The 21,267-nt window shown below is 41.3% G+C and overlaps 1 protein-coding gene across 5 annotated transcripts in view; it reads left to right on the forward strand.

The window, feature by feature from the left end:
- The first annotated feature begins 11,459 nt into the window (after window positions 1–11,459).
- foxk2b (forkhead box K2b) overlaps window positions 11,460–21,267 on the forward strand; it is a 93,810-nt gene continuing 84,002 nt past the window's right edge. For all 5 annotated transcript variants that reach the window (XR_011354711.1, XR_011354712.1, XR_011354709.1 and 2 more), the window contains exon 1: window positions 11,460–12,164. Coding sequence is in view for 1 of the 5 variants with exons in the window: in XM_069929519.1 (XP_069785620.1) it covers window positions 11,668–12,164 (497 nt within the window). In the remaining 4 variants the exon portion in view is untranslated. The remainder of the gene's footprint in view (window positions 12,165–21,267) is intronic.

Raw genomic sequence — 21,267 nt, forward strand, 5'->3', positions numbered from 1 at the left:
TTTGCTGAACCCATCAGGAAAGAATAGGGCATAAGAGAAGTGACAATGATAGCCAATGGAGACCTTTGTGGACATGGACGACATCGCCATCTTCTGTTCAAAAACAGTTGGATCACAGACTGATCAACATTGGACCATTTTGACTCTGCATCAGGCACCAGGGTAAACTGGAAGAGTGAGTTTTTTTCTTTTTAAAACCTATTATTGCAAACAATATGAGGAGAATAGAATATAGGATCAAATAGTAAGAACAGGTGTGAGGTGCTCTTGGTTCATATGGGGATCAAGGATGGAAAGAGTCCACAGGTTGCAAGACAACTGGAACAAAGGCGTACCTAATGTGGCCCTAATCATGATTACCACTGCATCAGGCTGTGCAAAGAACCAAAATATGAGGGCACCAAGTGCCGCTATGTGCTGAGATTCTCTACCTGTCCCTGTTGTTGCTCAGGATGGGAATGGTCCCATTGCGACGCAATGTTCCAGTCACCTGGACTTTGCCACACAACCTATCCCTCATCCTACCCTCAACCTGACCCCTTTGCCCATAAGTCCATCAGGCAGTGGTCAGCATGGAATATTCTGTGGACACTGAGAGTTGAGGACTTGATGGATACTGTGGGGTGGCCTCCTGAGAAGAATGTCCAGGTCATTTGGTAGAATGCCTCATTGCCAGTGTTCTTGAACCAAGCACCAGGACTTGGCCTGGCAAGCTGTCAGAGAGGCTCTCTTGGTCAGATCCTGCCATAATGCTCATTATATCCAAGATTACTGCAATGGAGTGGAGATCATCTCCCACTTCTTTGCTGAATGCAGATTCACTAAGAGTATGTGGAGAAGGATGCAAGGGTCCTTGTCATAGTTCATTCCCAGCGTTACAGAGGACTCTCCAATTTATGGGCTATTCCCTGGGGTGCAGCACATAGTCAGACATCCAGAACTGCTGGAAGATCATCAACTTGGTGAAAGACGAAATTTGGTCTGCCCAAAACCTGTTGGTCTTTCACCACCTGGAGCTGTCAGTCTGGGAATCCTGCCAACTGGCACATTCTAGGCTACAGGAGTACGAGCTGATTGACCCACTGAGGCTTGGCACAGCCAACATAAAGACTATGTGGGGAAGGACCACAGTCTAGAGTCCTTCCATTACTAGAATTCTGGAGCTGAGACCGAGGGGAAGCCCCTCAAACGGCAGAGGGGTTAGTTGCGGCAAGATGCACAGTGGTAGCAATGCTTTTAATAAAAATGAATGTAACAAAGTCTAGTGATGCAAATATATGGATACAAACTAAGGGTGGGAAAAGACTTGGAATGGTTTTTTTTGGTAATTAATTTATCAAAGATAAAGTCTTTTTTAAATTATATTATTTAGATCTACTTGAACTGTTTTTAAAAGGCCATAATTTTTGAAGTCATTTAAAGATCAACCAAGGGTGTTCTGGGGGCTCAAGGATTCAAGATGTATTACCTAAGGACTAGTCACTACATATCCCAATCCATCTCATAGAACTGCAGCAGCAAACTTCAAGGCAATTGTGTGGCTCTACTGTTCCAACTAAGCACAGGCCTGGCTGAGCATCTGTCTCAGAATCAGAATTTATTGTCATGAACAAGTCATGAAATTCTGAGTTCTGAGGCAGCTTCATAATGCAAGCATTCATATTATAACCATCTTACTATATTATTATAAAAAATAAAAAAATAATGGTGCACGAAAGTGCGGCAGTGTCTTTGGTTCATTGATTATTCAGAAATCTGATGGCAGCGGGGAAGAAGCTGTCCTTGTGCCATTGAGTTTAGGCTGCTATACCTTTTTCCTGATGGTAGCAGAGGGAAAGAAGGGTCTTTGAGGATAAAGGCTGCTTTTTTAAGACACTGCTTCATGTAGATGTCCTTGATAGAGTGAAGTCTGGTGCAGGTGATGTCGCAGGCAGAGTTAACAACCCTCTGGAGTTTATTTTTGCCCTGACAATTGGCACCTCCATTACCAGGTAGTGATACAACCAACCAGAATTCTCTCCATGGTACACCTGTAGAAGTTTACGAGACTCTTCGGTGACATACCGAACTGGCTCAGACAGCTGGCGAGTCTTGTGATTGCATTAACATGGAGCCTCCAGGACAGATCCTCCGAGATGTTGACACCCAGGAATTTGAAGTTCTTGATTCTCTCAAAAGGTAGCAAACTCTCTGATTCATCCAGGGCTCCTGGTTGAGGAACACTTGGTATTTATGTGTGGGCACACACTCATTCACCCAGGTCTTGAAGTCGGTGATACCTGTGTCATATTCATTCAAGCCTATGGATCAGTTCTTGAATACGTTCCAGTCCACCAATTCAAAGCAATCCTGCAGGCACTCCTCCGCCTCCCTCAACCATACTTTCGCTATCTTCACTACTGGTGCTGTGGTCTTCAGTCTGCATGTTCGCCGGGAGTAGAAGTACAGCCAGGTAATCAAACTCTTGTGAAGCAAAGCAGAATAGATCATGAATGGTCACTAGGTTTCCTTAGATAATGGCTCCTGAGTTCCGGCTTGTGGGACATCTTAGAGTCACTCGATCTTTTTTTTAAACATCTCTGAAAATTAGTATAGATAGATACTAACTTTAGATAAGCCACTAAATAATAATTTTTAAAAATCAAATAAAACATTGGGCAAGCATTCAAATGAATGAGTTGACCTTCCTTACTTCAGCCAACCTTTAAATAAGGCTAATTGGTCTGGCTGCAAAATACCTCCAACTGGGCTAGGACTATCAAACTACAAAGATCAACCGAAAAATGTCAGATATGCTGAGCTATGATGATTTGGCCAGTAGATTTGTTTTGGTGACTTTGGCTTCAATGTATTGCTTTCTTGTTTATTGCTCAATGGTCATTGGGAGCACAGGAAAGATGGTCTGAGATTTGATACAAATTAGAATGTGGGGATGTTAATGGGAAGTCCCCTTGAGTATGTTAAGAAAGCTCATTTTCAGGATTACCAAGGCATGGGTAAAGGTTTTAGCCGCAGGTACGTTGAGTTGCAGTAGCTTAAGATTCTGTTTCAAATCAGTGGGGTTTTTTTTAATTCATAGTTTTTTCTCTGATGTGGGGAAAATCTGTTTTGTTGCTTTAAAAATCAAACACATTCATTTTCTCCTACATCATATAAATTGCTTTGGAATTAATGTACGATATATATTAGGTGCTACAGGTATTTTGTTCTTTCATCTACTGAATAAATAAAATATTCAGCAATTCTTTGGTGCTGTATATACCTTTTTCATATACCAAGTACCAGCTACAATTCATACTGGGCATTCAACAGAAAGTGAATCATCCTCAACTCACCCACAGTAATCAGTCATTAAAATCAATATTAGAAAACTTTGCACAAGATATTACAACATCAAAATACTTTTACCAACTCCCTGTGAAAAATCAAGGTAATTAGTGCATTTTCTGCTTTATGCTTTCCTCTTACTTATAAAAATTTAATGAGCATAATATGCTAAGAAAATAAACAATCTGTCAACTTAGATTTTAATTCTAAATCTTCTACCAAACAACATTGTTGGTGTATAAACAAGGGTGCATTTAACTTTGAAAGAGCAATGATCCCGTATACCTAAAATGGATGAGAGGGGGGGGGGGTGGGGGGGTGGCTTGGGAGGAGGGAGGGGGGAGGGAGAAAAAGTCACTGTAAATGTGTGGAAAAGAAAAAGTGTATATCATGGCTATTGTGATTTATGGTGTGAAAAATAAAAAATTTAAAAAAAAAAAAAAAGAAAGAAAGAGCAATGATCCCTTTTAATAAACAATGTCAAAATATCACAAGCACCATTTTTCTGGGCTATCTGGCTTGCACATGTAATCAATGAAAGTAGGTTTAATGTAACCTTTTAATTTCAATTTATTACAAATTTATTTTGCTGGAATTGTCTTCTTCCTCTGTACCCACAGTCTGAGAACCTCATGGTTCGGTTTTGCAATATTTCTGTGTCAATTATTCTGGGAAAGACTTGGAAGACGTAGTAGTGAAGGAAACACATCATCCATGGCCTGTCTGAGCAATGGATAAATAGTGGACTTAAGCAAAGAAATTGAGAACTAAAGTGAGCTGGATTGAGAAGTATGAATTAGAATAGGTCAACTCAATGACAAGTGAAATACTGAAGAATATTTCTGAGGAAATATTCTGAGGAAACTGAGGAATGACCAATAAGAGAGGGGGGGGGGGGTGGGGAAGCTAAGAAAGCTCCAAAAAAGCTAAGAAAAAAATTCACACATTTGACATTTTAAAAAACCCAATATATTCCACAAATTTAATGCATAATTTTTTTAAATTATGTTTTATTCTTCAGATCTGAGAGTTTAGGAGTGTTCTTTAACATCCATTTTCACATTTTCTAATTCCCCCCCCTTTAGAAGTACAGCACGGTAATAGGCCCTTTCAGCCATGAGCTTGTGCTGCCCAGTTACACTCAATTGTCCAACAATTGGTACGTTTTTGAATGGCAGGAGGAAACCAGAGCACTGGGAGGAAACTGACGCAGACACAAGGAGAACATACAAACTCCTTACAGACAACGCAGGATTCGAACCCCCGTCCCAATTGCTGCAGCTGCAACAGCGTGGTGCTAACCATTACGCTTACTGTGTCACCCCTTTCTGGATCTCTGTCACCATTCTAAGAGATAAGTACGTGATAAATATCCTTTTCTAGCTCACCACTTTCCATTTTTCTCACTAGTATATCTTCTTCATAGTTTCGTGAAGGAGCCCGTTCCATTCACCCATCTCTTTGGTGAAACAAAACTCTCCAAACAGATATCACCTACATATCTTCCTTTCTCCTGAATTATGTCTACATTAATGGTATAGTTGACTGCATTTTATCTAATTCCCACATCTCTGCTCTCCTGAATGTACCAACTAAGGAACATCTTAACACATCATTCCACTGTTTCTCTCCTACTTTCCATCATGCGTTCTCTGGGGTCAATGTTCATGATATTCATCTCTATATAAATTGCTGTCTGGGCATCTTCCCTTCTTTCTAATATTATATATGCTATGCTTAACCACATATTTATATAAAGCTTTTATGGAAAGCCCCAGGATACTTCAAAGGTCATAGAAATATACAGCATGGAACCCAATGAGCTCATTGAGTCAACATTGACCATCAACACCTCATTCTTACACTGATTTTACACTAATTCCATTTTATTCTACCTGCATTGACCTCTCCCCCCCCCCCTCCACATTTTAACACATGAGGGGCAATTTACAGTGACCAATGATCCTACCACCTTGTACATCTTCAGGAAATGGGAGGAAAGCAGAGAACTTGCAGGGAAAATGTGCCTACTCTGTACAGACAGCACCAAGAGTGAACTCAGTGGAATGCCAATTTCCTCATCAACTCAAATGTTGTGTCTCTAATTCTAATTTAAATCTTCTACTTTTGCTAATAGTCTCAGCTGAGGGACATTGTGGCCAACACAAGAGACTGTAGATGCTGGAATCTGGAGGAAAAGGAAAAACAATTCTCTGGAGAAACTAAGCAGCATCAGTGAGAGGGAGGGGGGGGGGGGGCCCTACTTGAAGGATTCTGACCCAAAATGTTGATAGTTCTTTTTCTTCCAGTGATGCTGCTCCTCCAGAACATTGTTTTGTTTACCGATTTTTTTAAAATCTGCTGCCTTATGAAAGACAATGTAAAGAGCTCTCATGTGCATTTGCCGCCTTCTGTCACTTAAATTCTGTCAATTTTCAATCATTATATCATAAATAACATCATCTATGACAGTGATCATGGTTAACCAGTGCTTTAATTCATCTTGATCTCTCTGCAGCCTTCAACACAGACTATCACAATATTCTCCAGCTATGCCCCACCACACAGACCTTGTAAGCTGAGGCCATGTTTTGCCTTTCATTCTTTTCCCTTCACCATGATCTTCAGAGATGCCCAAGAGATCTTTCTTTGGACCCCTCATAGTTATTTTCTCCTATATGACCTAATTGAAAGGCAGACCAGACATGGGAATCAGGTGGCCATTTCCTAGACCTTCTCAGTGTATTTCTATATGTTGCCTTTAATAATGATGGTCAATAATATGGCTTGAAGGTTGTAGTGTCTGTAGGTTTTCTTTGTTGTTATTGCCAGTACCATGATTCAGACTAAGAAGAACTAATAACAGACATACTTTATTGAAAGAAGCCATTCCACATCACAGTTATATACAATCTCTGGTAGAGACAATATCATTCCAGAGCAGTGGTTTTCAAACTTTTTCTTTCTACTCGCATATCACCTTAAGTAAATCCTTTTCTAATCACAAAGGACCTATGACATAGGTTTACTTAAGGTGGTATGTGAGTGGAAAGAAAGTTTGAAAACTACTGTTCCAGGGGTTACACACAGTTCTCAAAAGAACACGAACATTACACATTTGTACATTAATAAAGAAAAAAGAATCACATGCTGTGAACAGCCATTTAAAAAAAATCTTTTGACTACTTCCTTTGTGATGTCACTTGTCCTCCACAACAAATGAACTTCAATTTCCTTTAACAAAGCATTGAGAAGGCCAAATTCTGTCACCGTATTTGTTCCATCATCAGGCTGAAACAGATCTTGTGCAATATTTGTAAAGCAAAAAAAAATGTGTTGTATAGAACCGATGGAAGATCATCAACTTGAGGCTGTGGTTTTATTTCTCTCTCCATGGATATGACCTGAAGTACAGAACATTTCCAGTATTTTCTGTTTTTTAATATTATGATTTTACACAACATTGGTATTCTATTTGACTTTGTCCTGAAATTCCAAATTTGCATAGTTTCTATCACATCAAAACAATTCTAAGGGACAAGATTAATTTTCAATTGGAGTTTGATCAGGGATAATCCACATAGCTTTGTTAAAGGGAAGACCTGTATTACTAATTTGATTGACACATTTGGTCACCTCTTTGAAATATCCAATGAGAGTGCAATGGTTGATATTGTATAAATGGACTTTAATATTTTAAACCAATCTCCTTGTCCCACATAGGAGATTGGTACAAAACATAAAAGCTCATGGGGTCCAAAGCAGTTTAGGAAATTAGATCTAAAATTGGGTTGGTGATAGAAAGCAACGGTTGATCACGAAGGGTTGTATTTTTGATTGAAAGCCTCAGACCAGGGATCTGTGCTGGGGCCTTTGAATAGTAAATCTGCGCATCATAAAGATTAGTGAAGTTGTTGACAGAAGATGCAGATGCATGGTGAGTTGATAGTTTGGGTATGGCAGAAGATAGCAGATTGAAGGCCTGTGGTCAGTGGTGTTCCGCAGGGATCAGTGTGAGGACCCCTGTTGACTTTTATAAATTTATATATAACATCATAGAGAGAGAGATGGATAGACTTGGATGAAGGAGTAGAAGGGAGAGTTATTAAGTTTGCAGATGATACAAAGATTGGGGGAGCTGTGGACAGTTATGGGCCTCTCAAAGAATACAAAAGGATTCAGATGATCAGAGAAATGACAGATGGAGTTTAATCTGGACAGTATGAGGTGTTGCACATTGGGAGGTCAAATGTAGGGGGAATGTATACAGTTAATGGCAGGGCTCTTTAAAATATTAATGGATCGTGAGGTTCAGCTCCCTAGCTCACTGAAAGCTGCAAGAGTGGTAAGGAAGGCATTAATACCATGGCGGGAGAACAGACCTCGGCCTATAGCTACGAAGAAAACTTCAGCCCTTTCACAAAGTTGAAGTCATGTTGCTATTCCATACTTGGAATCGCGTGCAATTTTAGGAAGGATGTGAAGGTTTTGGAAAAGGTACAGAAGAGGTTTTCCAGGTATGAGTCATGGGGAAAGATGGGACAAACCTATTTTGTCTGGAGCATAGGAGGCTGAGGAACACCTGATTTAGGTTCATAGAATCTTGAGGGGGATTGATAGAGTGGATATTCTGAATTTTTTTCTCCAAACTAGAAGATATGCATTTAGATGAGTGAGAGGATGTTTAAGGGTGATGTGCTGGATAAATATTTTATAGAGTTGCAGGCTCCTGGAATTGGACGCTAGGAGTATTGGTGGAAGCAGGTACAATAGTGGCATTTAAAAGGCTTCTAGATATACGTGTGGATATGAAGGGGATGGAGGGACATCTATCAAGTGCAAGTAGCAGTTTTAGTTTGATTAGGACATCATCTTTGGCGAAGATGTGGGCTGAAGGGCCTGTTTCTAAGCTGTACTGTTTAGTCTTCAGAGGTGGAAAAATTATGAGAGGCTTCCATTGGCAGGTGGTATGTGATCAGTCATTGTTTTAAAATGATCGGGCAGAGATTTGAGGAATAACTCCACCCCCCCCCCCCACCTGGAATGCACTTTGTGAAGGTGTCATGGAGGTAAGTTCTCCTACAACACTTAAGTATTTAAATAAGTACTTTAAATGGCAAGCCCAGAGAAGTCTGCACCCCAAGTACTGCAAAATGGAAATGGCAGAAGTAGGTGGGCCAAATGACCTTTACCGTAACATAAAATGCCAAAAGGTGTCCAATTCCACGACTGTACTATCACAATCCAGCGGCCAAAATCACCGCATTGAGATCCAAGACTTTCTTTATAAACACTGTCCTCATGGTCAGAGGTCGACATAGATAGTTTATTCCCGTTTCGATGGCGATTGTGTGTGTAGGCGATTTGATAATGACTGATGGTCATTCCAGGAAGTTTTTAAAACCAAAAAAGACTTTATTCACATAAAATTATTTACAAAGACAAAACCGTTCAGTCTTTTTCACCCCCATAAAGTCAGTCACATCAATGTATCTTTGGCTTGGCTTCAGGACGAAGATTTATGGAGGGGGTAAATGTCCACATCAGCTGCAGGCTCTTTGTGGCTGACAAGTCCAATGCGGGACAGGCAGACACGGTTGCAGGGGAAAATTGGTGGGTTGGGGTTGGGTTTTTCCTCCTTTGTCTTTTGTCAGTGAGGTGGGCTCTGCGGTCTTCTTTCAAAGGAGGTTGCTGCCCGCCAAACTGGGAGGCGCCAAGATGCACGGTTACATTTGTTCCCTAAATATCATTCCAGGAAAGGAATCCAGACACCAGGGATATCACCCCTCGGTGTCAGTCACGGAACCCAAGAAGCATCTTATTGCAACAGGGAGCCCCCGTGGCAAAGCCGCACGTCTCCAGCACAGCGCTTGCAGGCATTCGAGGTCAATCTGCGCGGCAGATTCCTTCGCAGCCCCGTGTCTGGCTTGGCGCGGCAAGTCGCCGCCTGGGGAAGGTTGCAGCAAGCCCATTGGCTGCACTTCCCGGGTGGACCCGCCCTTCGCTTGTTGCTCAGTGTTTACAAACACTCCCCGCGTCGGTCACCCGGGCCAGACAGCGCCGCTGACATCACCGCCTCGGTCGAGCACATGTCTGAGCGTGGAGCCGGGAGCACGGGCTCGCCCCCCGCGGCACACCCCGACACTCGCCGCACCCCCTGGCCCGAAGATGAGCCCGAGCTTGGTCTCCCGGTTCTCGTGGCCGGCTCCGGACCCCCCCCCCCCCCTCCTCCACGAGCGGAGCGGTAACACGGGCAATCAAAGGAAAGACGGCTGCAAAACCCGGAGCGGCGCTCGAGTCCGATGCACGGATTTTTAAAAAAAGAATAACGGAACGCCAACTTCGTGGAAGGGCTAAAGTTTTCTTCGTCGCTATAAGCCGAGGTCTGTTCTCCCGCCATGGTACTAATGCCGTAAATTTCGGCGAAAATAGCCAAATACGCACAGTCCAGGTTGAGAAACGTGGATGTCGATTCGGAAATTGCAATGAACAGGCTGTTTTGTGGCAGCATCACAGTCCAAACATTAATATAAATCGCCTGACAAAATAAACAAACATAGTGCGAGAAAAAAAGTCAAAATAAGGCAGTGTCTTTGGTTCGTTGTTCAGTCAGGAGGGGGAAGATGACGACCTTGTGCCGGTGCTCCAGGTGGTAGCAAGAGTGGAGAGGGTGGTGAGGATCCTTGAGGAGAGACGCTGCTGGCTTAAGGCACTGCATCTGGTCGATCTCCTGGATGGAATGAACTCTGGTCCCTGTGATGTTGCAGGCTGAGTTAGAAACCCCACTGGCGTTTTTTTTTTCTTGTCCTGAAAGTTGGCACCTCAATACCAGACAGTGATGCAACCAGCCAGAATGCTCTCAACCCTAAAATGATAGTCAAGAGTCTTCAGCGGCATACCATGTACATGCTAAATTTTTTCACACCTCACTGAAGGGCTCAGGTCCAAAAAAGTTAGTTAGGTATGACATCCTGCCTGGTATTGAGGAGCCGACTCTCAGGACAAGAATAAACTCCAGAGGGTTGTTAGCTCAACCTGGGACAGGCACCAGACTTCACTCCATCGAGGACATCTACATGAGGCGGTGTCTTTAAAAAGCAGCCTCCATCCCTGGACCATTGACCTCTTCATGGTACCTCATCGACCTCTGCAGGGCATGGAATCTTTTGGGTGGTAGTGCTGCTGGACCTTGGACCTTCTTCTCCACTCCATCACTCTCTACTATTATATATTATATTAAGATTTATATTAAGAAGCCGCAGCTAAATACAATATGGCGGCCATCAAGAGGTGCTATTTTCTAAAGATCAATCAACCCCCCCTTTTCTAAAGATCAATCAACCCCCCCTTTCTAAAGATCAATCAACCCCCCCTTTCTAAAGATCAATCAACCCCCCCTTTCTAAAGATCAATCAACCCCCCTTTTCTAAAGATCAATCAACCCCCCTTTTCTAAAGCAATCAACCCCCCCTTTCTAAAGATCAATCAACCCCCCCTTTCTAAAGATCAATCAACCCCCCCTTTTCTAAAGATCAATCAACCCCCCCTTTCTAAAGATCAATCAACCCCCCTTTTCTAAAGATCAATCAACCCCCCCCTTTTCTAAAGATCAATCAACCCCCCTTTTCTAAAGATCAATCAACCCCCCTTTCTAAAGATCAATCAACCCCCCCCTTTTCTAAAGATCAATCAACCCACCCCTTTCGATTGTCCCATTGACCAATTTGAAGGGGGGCCCTCCCCGCACACTCTATCCTCAAAGACCCCCACCACCCAAGCTATGCCCTCTTCACTCTGCCACCATCGCGGGAAAAAGGTACAGGAGCCCTAATAAGAGCTGTCAGTGGCACAAGGACGGCTTCTCCCCCGCTCTCATCAGATTCCTGAATAATCAAGGAGCCAAAGACACTGCCTCGAGGTGTCTCCAGATATTAGCCTTTTATAATTAAGGATTGCCGACTGGATGCGAAACTCGACGACTCACCTGGAGTCCCACTCCAGGCCGTAGTTTAGCACCTCCTTCTCCTTCCCCCCGCGACACTCCGCAGCCGCGTCCCTCCGCCGCAACCGAACTTGATGGAGCCTCAAAGGCCCGCCCCCACCCTCGTCGTTGATTGGCGGGAAAGGCGATCACCCTCTGCGGCGGGGTTTCCTCTCCCAGGAGCTGATTGGACGCGGCGCCTTGTCGCTCAGTCGACTGCCTGACGTTCTTTCCGGCGTTAAGTTGGGTTGCCGCCGCCGCACTCCCCCCTCGGCCGCCGCCGCTGCTGTTGTGGGAAAAAAAATCTCGTTAATTTTTTTTTAATCTAATAATTATAATCTTTTTAAAAAAAGAAAAAAATGGCCGCAGCCACCGCCACCGGTCGAAGCGATTCGACACCCAGTGCCGTCAATAACGGCAGCAGTACTGACTGCGGGGCCCGGGCCCTGCTGGCCCTCAAGTCGGCTCCGTGCAGCCCATCGCGGCTTCAGGCTCACTGGGACCCGGAGGAGACCGTGAACGGCGCCAGCGGCGGCTCGTCCTCGTCGGGTCGCGGAGCCCGGCGCCCCCCAGGCCCCGAGGTGCTGGCCCGGCTGGAGGGCCGCGACTTGGAGTTCCTCATGAAGAAGGCGAGCGTGACCATCGGCCGCAACTCCAGCCAGGGCCAGGTGGACGTCAACATGGGCCACTCCAGCTTCATTTCCCGCAGGCACTTGGAGATCTTCCGCGGCGGGGAGGAGGAGGAGGAGGAGGAGGAGGGGGCCGGCTTCTACCTGAGATGCCTGGGCAAGAACGGGGTGTTCGTGGACGGGGTGTTCCAAAGGAGAGGGGCGCCGCCGCTGCAGTTGCCCAGGGTGTGAGTATGGAGCTCGGCTGGGACATGGGGGGGGGAAGAGGAGGAGGATGGTGACCTCGAGCTAACAACAGAGCAAGATCCCCCTCGTAGGCCACAGAGTGCAATCGATAACACATCAGCGTTTTAACCTTGATTTTGCTACCCTTGCATCGGCCATGTTCATGCAGGGATGAGGTTTAAATGCACGTGTTTTGTACAGGAACGGTTTTGTCTCTGAGATGTTTCAATGTCCATTTTCCTTTAATTGTGACGTTTAATAGCCTGTGTAATCATATCTATAATTACACGTGTCGGCTACGGAATTCAAACACGTGTTGTGGTTTGTGGAAATGCTGGGGTTTTTTTTAAATACAAGGTGTACTTTTGTCTTGCGTTTCTTTCCTGCTGGTCATGAACTAAAACGTGAAAGACCAATTCGTAAATCGTGAAAAGGGACTGACTGGGTGGGTTGGTGTTTTCCAGTAGTTTCATGGTTAACGACGCCTGCAAATAATTTGTGCGGGGATGTTTCCTCCTCAGTACCTGTCTGAATGTATGTATGTATGTGTCATTTCCAAGTAAACCGTAATGATCACACCCCTACAGATGCGTTCATCATGACAAGGCGTACTTTTAATTATCCGACAAAAATCATCGATAATACTTGTGGCTCATGGCGGACATTCATCCCTTGATGTCAAAATACATTTTAGAAATGTCAAACAGAGCCGCCAGTAACTGTCATGTTTCCCATGCAGAAAATAATTTCAACAATCACGTTGGTTCCTGTCAAAATATAATAAACACCAAGCCACATGGATCTGTCCTCGTTCAATTTGTTAATTTGCATTGCTTTCATGTCATTTAAAAAAAAAAATTAAGGAAGGGTCACTGTTCTCACGTTTCACTATTTAATCAGTCTGGACCCCATTTGAACTTGAAAACTCGTGCTGATTAGTATCTGAGGGTTAGTGTTCTCATGTTTCACTCTTTAATCAGTCTGGACCCCATTTGAACTTGAAAACTCGCGCTGATTAGTATTTGAATGTCTGGGAGTATTCAAGTTCAGCATCTTTATGTGGGCAAGGAATGAAAACCATCATGTCTCTCTGTATGAGACACAAATATGATGCAAGCATAATGCATTTTCCAAGGTTCCTTGCAGTTGCAATAATTTTTTGACTGAATTAAGGGCCAGTTGACTTCTGCCAATGTGTATTGGGAAAATATACTTTATTTGTGGAATCCTTTATTGACAGAACAACATTGCTTAGACCAGAGTGTGCTTTATCTATGTGATAAAGGTTACATTTCCAATAGTTTGTCCAGGGGGACCAAATCCTGAAATCCCTATGGTTAATTCTGCGCTTTATTGTTTTGAGGTCGAAGCTCTTTAAGGATTTGCAATATACTGGCCCGATTTTATAAGTCAAATGTGTACTTGATCATTGTGGTTATCTTGTGATAGTCCTTTAGGCTAACTCTTTATCTCAGCCATTCATGTAGATGTCAGATCTTACTTCCAATTTACGGCGCTTTGCATTTTTTTAGGGTCTGGAAGCCTCTGAACTGGGTGTCACATTGAATATCAGTTTTATTTTTGAGCGGACATCTATATGGACAAGTAATTTCCTAGATAGGTTAAGATTGGATAAGGAATATTTCAGACTTTTTTCCCCCCCCCTCATGTTGGACATGAGAATATTTTCCATTTTTCTTTCTCATTGTGAGATTGCAAGGGAGGATAAGAGTGAAGATTGGCAAGGGAGAGGAGGGTCATAGCTGCAATGTGATGAGATGGTGAAGCTGATATTTTTCTTCCTATCCAGTGAATAAACTGATTTTTGATTTTGATCCTTGATACAATTAATTACTGAGAGCAATTTTGGTGTATAATTGCTCTACCTAAGCCTTTCATCAAATTTATGCCAGTAATACAAGAGAATGATGTAAGGATTTAACCAATGTAACTAGCTGAATTAGTCTTTCTTTAGAAAGAAAGCTGCATGTTCATAGTGGATGTTCCTGTTTCTTTGGGGCTCTATTACTGTAAACTGTTTACCAGATTGACTCCATATGTGATCTAGCAGGCACTGTGCAATAGATGTTCCCGAGGTGGCTAACGTCACTATAATAACTCATTTGATGTTTAGAGTTGAAAGTAAACATGTAGCAAAGTGCAGTTCAATCGCTTTGCACAAGACTTATTAGTGTGTAACCTTGTATCCACTAGCTTACAAAAAATGTAGTGCATTTTGTTGAGAGGGATTTTTTGAAATATCTACTTTTCTTGACCCCTTTGGCTGATTCTATTTTTATGATTTGTCGGGAGAGGCTGGGCCACTATTCCAAGGTGGCACTCTCCCCATTTAGGTAGAACAAATGTGTTGGTAAAATTTTGTAGCATCAGTTACTTTTTCAGGCAGTGACTGGGAAATGGGGCCATGTCCTGACTGACTGAAATAAGCTTAGTCCACCCACATTCAAAGTAATGGTCTGACTTTGAGTTACAAGACTTTTTCTGCATGCATATCTTACAAGTGCACGGATTTTGTCTTTGCTTTCTCATTTTTATAAGGTTATGATGACGAATTGGGAGATGATTCTTGGACTTGTATACCCTTCAGTATATGGCTGCTTTCAGACCAGAACCTGGTAAAATAAGACAGTGTTATCATAGATCAGAAGTTGTGCATGTCATCATTTTACCAGATGTAGTATTAAAATCCTTTTCTTATGCAGAACATTTTAGATGCTGTGCAATGTTCATTTGCATTGTGTGGCATATTCTGCAGCAGTAAATGTTGGAATCCGTCACACATGCACAGATGTGTGAAGTACTTGCAATCACCTTTAGACAGGTTGGCCAAATGGATGGTCTAGCTCTGATTATTCAAGGACCATGTCATCAAGAAGCTGGTATTCGGCCCATTTGATGCACTGCAAATGATGCCAAGAAGTAACAAAATCTGTAACAAAATCTCTTGCTTTAGTGCTGAAGATTGTGATTCAAGGTCTGAAGTGCTTCTACATACCTCTAGTAAATTGGCATCCATCCACAAGAAGCAGGACAAATCTAGCTTTGTCAAGGGATCATCAGTAGTGTTGTCGAACATTGAACTATTTGCTGCTACTTGATTTGGGTTTCAGCTTGACTATAAAAGAGCAGAATTCCAGGAGTTCATGGTAAGTGACTTAATATCAAATCAACTTTGTTAAAATCGGTAGAAACCTTCATTGGGTCAAGTCATAGGTGACACCATAGTTATGATAGTTGGACTGTTCTTATCTCGGCGCTCTTTTGCTGCTGGAATTCTGCAGATGGGTCTTTTAGGATGGCTATTTTTAGTTGGTTTCTATGCTCTTTCCTCCATCAAAAGGTCGTAATTGAGTGATAGGAATTCCACTTATTTGGAACAGTTGATGCCAGTTCATAGGAAGATGTGGATAATATCCAGACCTACACTGTTAATGTGCCAAGAAAAATTGCGACATGCCAAGGATTGACTTTGCTATTCATCTGATTTTGATCATACATATTCCGGTGGCTGTCATTGGCCAGAAACTATATTAGACCAGCTGCAGAGCGGTTGCTACTTGTATAGTTCAGGGGTATTTTTGTGGGGAGTTCATCAGCCATGTTATTTTGTCATCATTCGACTCATCTGCACCTATTTTGCACTATTCTTGGTTAATGTCCCATCGACTGAGAAATTAGATGGGGTACATCCTTATTCTGATAGATATTAATGTAGCATTTGTTTCCCAGATACACTACGGATGTGTTGATGTTGTCCAGTGTGCTTATGACTAAGATTACAACCTCGGTGAATAGCTTGCTAAATGAGTATGTACTCCTGAAACTCCACCACCACACTCTTAAACAACAACTGGGTCTGATTAAGGACTGTTACTTTGCAGACTATTTGTTACTGAATTTTTTTTTCTGTATTCCACAGTTTATTTACATTTCTTTGTTTACAGTTCGTTTTTTTTTGCCTGCCTGGTTCACTGCAAAAGAATGTGATGTCATGTTTGTACAATAACAATAAATCTGAAGTTTGACGTCTGCATGAATTAAAGTGGCTCCTCTCCCCTCTGGAATATTGTCATTGTTTGCAGAAAATCATCCATTGTAATGCTTATTCTTAAAATCTGTGCCAGCAGTGCTATAAATTCTGATTGCTGCTGTCAATGGGGTGCAAAATACAATGTCTATTTCTTAAAACAGCCATGCCCCAATTTCGTGGGGTTTTTTAAACTTCATACTTGTCCTGACAAAAGAGCTGCAATAATTTAGTGCATCAAAGCTGCTTAAGTTTTTTTTATATTCTCCAACTATGTTGTTTTGCAGTTTTCTTGATAGGGAAGCAAGAAGTGTACTAAATGTCCATCTTGGTCTCAACGGTGGGCAGAGGAGGAATTTATTTGAGTTAATTTTTTTTCTCTACAGTGTGCATTTAATTAGAAAAGCAACATAATTGATGCTTTCCAGTAACTCAACAAAAATTGATTCCTTGAGAACTACAAACTAGGCACATCTGCATGGAAAAAGCAGGATTTCTATTATGTATCATCATACTGGACCTATATTTTGAATTTAGGTTAAGATAACCACACCAATAATGTGAGGCATTCTATTAGCTGCTTCAATGCAAGGACTATTTCTGCTTCAAGAAATTCCCCCTTTCATCATCTCAGTAAATTAATAAAGTAGAAAGCTAAAAGTATTTTTAGACTGTGCTAATTAATGATAGATCCATAAAACTCTGAAATAACTTTGAAGATCTTGAAAATATTACATTTTCTCTCTGCTTCATGGATTCTATCTGGTCTATTCTTGTCATTTTAATATTACTGAGTGTCGCAACCTGATTTCTGAAAATGGTCTCTGAATAAGAAACTACAATTCAGCTCAGTTTGCTTATTTGACTCATTCTCATGTTAAATCTTGTATGTGTGTATTTTCTGTAAATTTGTTTAAGGATCCAAATCAAAGCATTATGTACCCTTTTATACAATGGTTACTTTGTGGTTCTATCTACAGTTTCCAAATGGTTATGTACTATATTTTCCTGTTTGTTGATGAAGTAATGTGTACTTTTTGGTTTCCCTTGTGTTGGAATGAAAACAGCTTTGCATGCTTTGATTAATTTCATAACTAATTGTCCCTATAATTTGTAATAATACTCCAGAGTGATGCTTTAACATTCTCTTGGGTGTACTATGATTACATTTGGGGTCATTCTGATTTTGGTTATCCCAGGGAAAGGTTTTTGTAGCTGTATCACCATGCTCGACTTGCATCAGCATCTCGAGATGAGTGAAAATTTCACATGTGTTTATCTAGTCCTGCAACATTAATTTAAACCTATATTACAGACACCAGACGGATTTCTTTTCTAGGCTATTTAAATCATTCTTTCCTCCGACCTTTGAATGCACGTATTATTGGTGACCTACTTAGTTGATAAATTTGCATCACTGATATGTTGGAAGGATTTCTAGCTCAGTTGTCTTCACAGTAAGTCTGATCTTCATGTGATTGATTGTGGAGTTACGATGCTCTGATCTGCGTGTCAGTGTTGTTGGCACCGTGCATTTTGTTCTCCAGGGTAATGATATTAGGGAAAAATGTGGAATGTGGGAAACGGACGTGTTTGATGTTTCTTCAAATTGATGTTGGTGAGTGGTTTGGTTACATGAAGACTATGACCTAAAATTGACATCAATCTACTGGAAAATAAGTGTTCAAAAATTGGTTTCGAAAACTGATTGCTCAATTAACGCAACAAGGCACATTATAAAGGAAGGTTAATTCCTAACTATTCTGTGAGCTGCTAACGTGGCAATATATCTAAAATAGGCAAAATACCTAAAATATTTCATTAATACTTTGTTAAATTGTAAACTTTTGAATCTGCCTCATTCCCAATTAGATCATCAAGCTTGCATATACATTTTTAACTAATTACTATTTTGGTATTTAGGCAATCTTTCTTTTCTGTTGTATCAGCTGTGTCATTTCTCTTGCTCCAGAGCTACTTGTAATACTTGTGTATGTTGCCTTTTTTGTCATACTCTCCTCCTCCTGTCCCATGCCACCAATTGCTCTCTATGTACAAAAAATTGCAGTTATCGGTGCAGATTATGGGCTGCTATTTTGCTTAGAAATTCAGATGTTGTTATGAATGGAGTATATTTTTGCTTTAAAAACTTTAGAACTATTATGTGATTTATCTGTGCAGCTCCTATTATCGTTTTCCACTGTCCCAAATGCTACCCCAGTTTATCGGTTATTGTATTCCCATTTCTCTCCCAAGATCCCATGGCAGTTAAGAATTTTATGTTTCCATCCCCTCTCAGAACAACCATATTTCTTTTTTTTCTTTCAAAACTTTATTTATTAATTTTAACGTATGAAGAAAGTAAGTAATTCACGTACAGAAAAAATACAAAATAAAGTAATACAAGTACAAAGTAACATAGTTAATACAATACCAATCTCGGCATCTCCCCCAACAACTAAAAACTAAGACTAAAAAAAAATATTTTTAACCCCTAAACCCCCCCTCCCCACCCCCACGATAAAGAGTGAAGAATTAATACTATTAGTATAATAAAAAATATATATCTTAAAAAAAAATCGATATATATAAAAAAGAACAATCATATTTCTTAACAGAAGTCCACCTTTTCACCACTCTCAACAATAATTGATGCAGCATTTCAAGTTTTCTATTTATTTTCCATTCTTGAATATGTTAATGATTTTGTTTTTCTCCAATCGTGACAATAACTTGTTTCCTTTGCTCTCCCTGTATTGCATGGTCAGTTTGTTGACATTAATTGTTTAGTTCTTTTGATTATCTGTTCATGTTGTGTGCAGTTTGTATTTTGCCCTACCAATTAGTGGCAATTCTGTGCCTGAAGGAAAAAGGAATTTCTGGCTTGTATGTGAATGTCATGTATGTAGTCTGACAAGAAATCTCACGGTCGTCGTCATCATCATCCGTTGAATCTCCTCCGTCATCCAGCTAAGTGTAGTGGCCTTTTCTTAATTCCTTGTACATAATACAGTACAGTTCCGATTCTCAGAAATCCACAGTTATCCAAAACATTTTTAAATTTTCAGATAAAAGAGGATATTACCAACAAATCTGAAATCCTCATTTATCCAAAAAAAATTTTCAGAGCCGAACTGACCGGGGACCTCGGACTGCCGGCATGAGCGGGGCCTCGGTGGGCATGTGTCGGTGAACAGCGGTGGCCAGAATTTTTTTATTTTGGTGAGACTTAAACATTATTTTAAGGCTTCAAGTGCCTTGTTGTTTAAACACTGTGACCAAGTGATTTGCTGTTGCTACTGGGCTGATTTTAAAAATGACCAGTTTTCCGATAAAACTATTTATCCGAAATAGGCCCGGTCCTGACCATTTTGGATAATCGGAGTTGTACTATATCTACAATAAGTGACTTCTCCATCCAGTCCCTATGCATTCATTTTTGGAATCTCAGGGAGGATAAGTCTGAGTTTCCTCCATTCTTTTTCTGCTGATTACAGTGTAGCTCTATAGCATCACCTATTCTTGACCTGTTCATTAACTTTGGCAGTTTAATTCTTTATCTCTCCTCCTTCCACTTTTACAGGATTTATTCAGTTTCAGTACCACTTGCCCATATATTCTTCCATTTGAATGGATAAGTGTGTTTGTCATGTGCAGCCTTTACTGCAACTTGCCAATTACGGAAAACATAGTAGCACAAAGTAAGTATAATTAAGACGCCACAAAAAAAATCACATAAAAGGAACAGAAAAGAAAATAAGTACTAAACATTCACAGTTGATTTGCTGATAATGCAAAATATGGTTTGGGTGATATGGGGAGGTTCAAGAAACTGGTAATTGTTGGGTTTTTAAAAATAAACAGCTATTCTTGAGATAGAGGTGGTGGACCTTGGCCTTCTGTACTTTTACCTGAAGATAGCAGTGGGAGGAGAGCATGCCCAGGGTTATGGAGTATGTGTTATGTATAGTTTGTCTTCTTGATGCACCACCTCATGTAAATCCATTCGATGGGCGGGATGTGCCTGATAGAATTGGTTGTCTGCCATTTTGCAGCCTTTTGCATTCCTGTGCATTTAAGTTTCAAACCAGATATTAATGCAACCAGTCCCTGTGGAAGTTTGATAATGTGTGTGACAAATCTCATCAAACTTCATGGAAGGTAAAGTTGTTATGTTTCCTTCATAGTTGTCTTGATGTTCTAGCCTCAGGAAAGCTTCTCAAATGTGTGGATGCCCAGGAAGATGATAACCCTCTCCTCCACTGTCCTTCGGATGAAGATTGGTGTGCGGTTGCTCGCTTTCCACTCCTAAAGACCATGATCAATTGCTTAGTCCTGTTGACATTGACTGCAAGATTACACTGGACAACAAAGACTTTACTTCCTAAACAGTTTTAATTGTATTTTATGAACTTTGTGCTGCCGATCATTAAAATTACCGTACAATTTTCCTATCGTGTCCGGGTTGCGAACAACTTATACTTACGAATGGGCTGTGCCCCAATTTGCGTGTGTGCCTAATGTTACCTCACAAGCGCTAAGTAAGAATCACAAGTTCCTGTTCCACCTTGCCTACAAATTCGCCTTATGGACTGACTAGACAACAGAACTCGTTCATAACTTAGAGGTTAACCCACAGCCTTGAGGTGCTCCTTTGTTGATGGTTAGTGAGCAGGTGATGTTGCTACTTATTGTCATTTCCATCACTTTGGTTCAAATCTTGCCTTTGCTTTGTCCATTCTGTTCAGTTTATCCAACATTCTACATGTTTCTTGTCCCATGAATTAAGTTCATTCGTTTAAATGGTTAAACAAGTTTCTGCAAATAATGAAATCTGGAGCAAAAAAATAAACTGGTGGAGGAACTCAGCAGGTTAAAAAGATGCTTGGTGTTTCACGTCAAGTGTGTAAGGGGAGATGACCAGTACAAAGAGATAATGGAGAGGAGTGAAACGGGATCTGCCAAGCGATAGGTGGATCCAGGTGAGATGGAGATGGAGCCAGATTGTGGGAGGGAAGAGTGGCAAAATTAAGAGGCTGGGAAGTGATGTGAAGACT

Source organism: Narcine bancroftii, chromosome 3 (genome assembly GCF_036971445.1).
Source record: "Narcine bancroftii isolate sNarBan1 chromosome 3, sNarBan1.hap1, whole genome shotgun sequence".
Taxonomy (NCBI): domain Eukaryota; kingdom Metazoa; phylum Chordata; class Chondrichthyes; order Torpediniformes; family Narcinidae; genus Narcine; species Narcine bancroftii.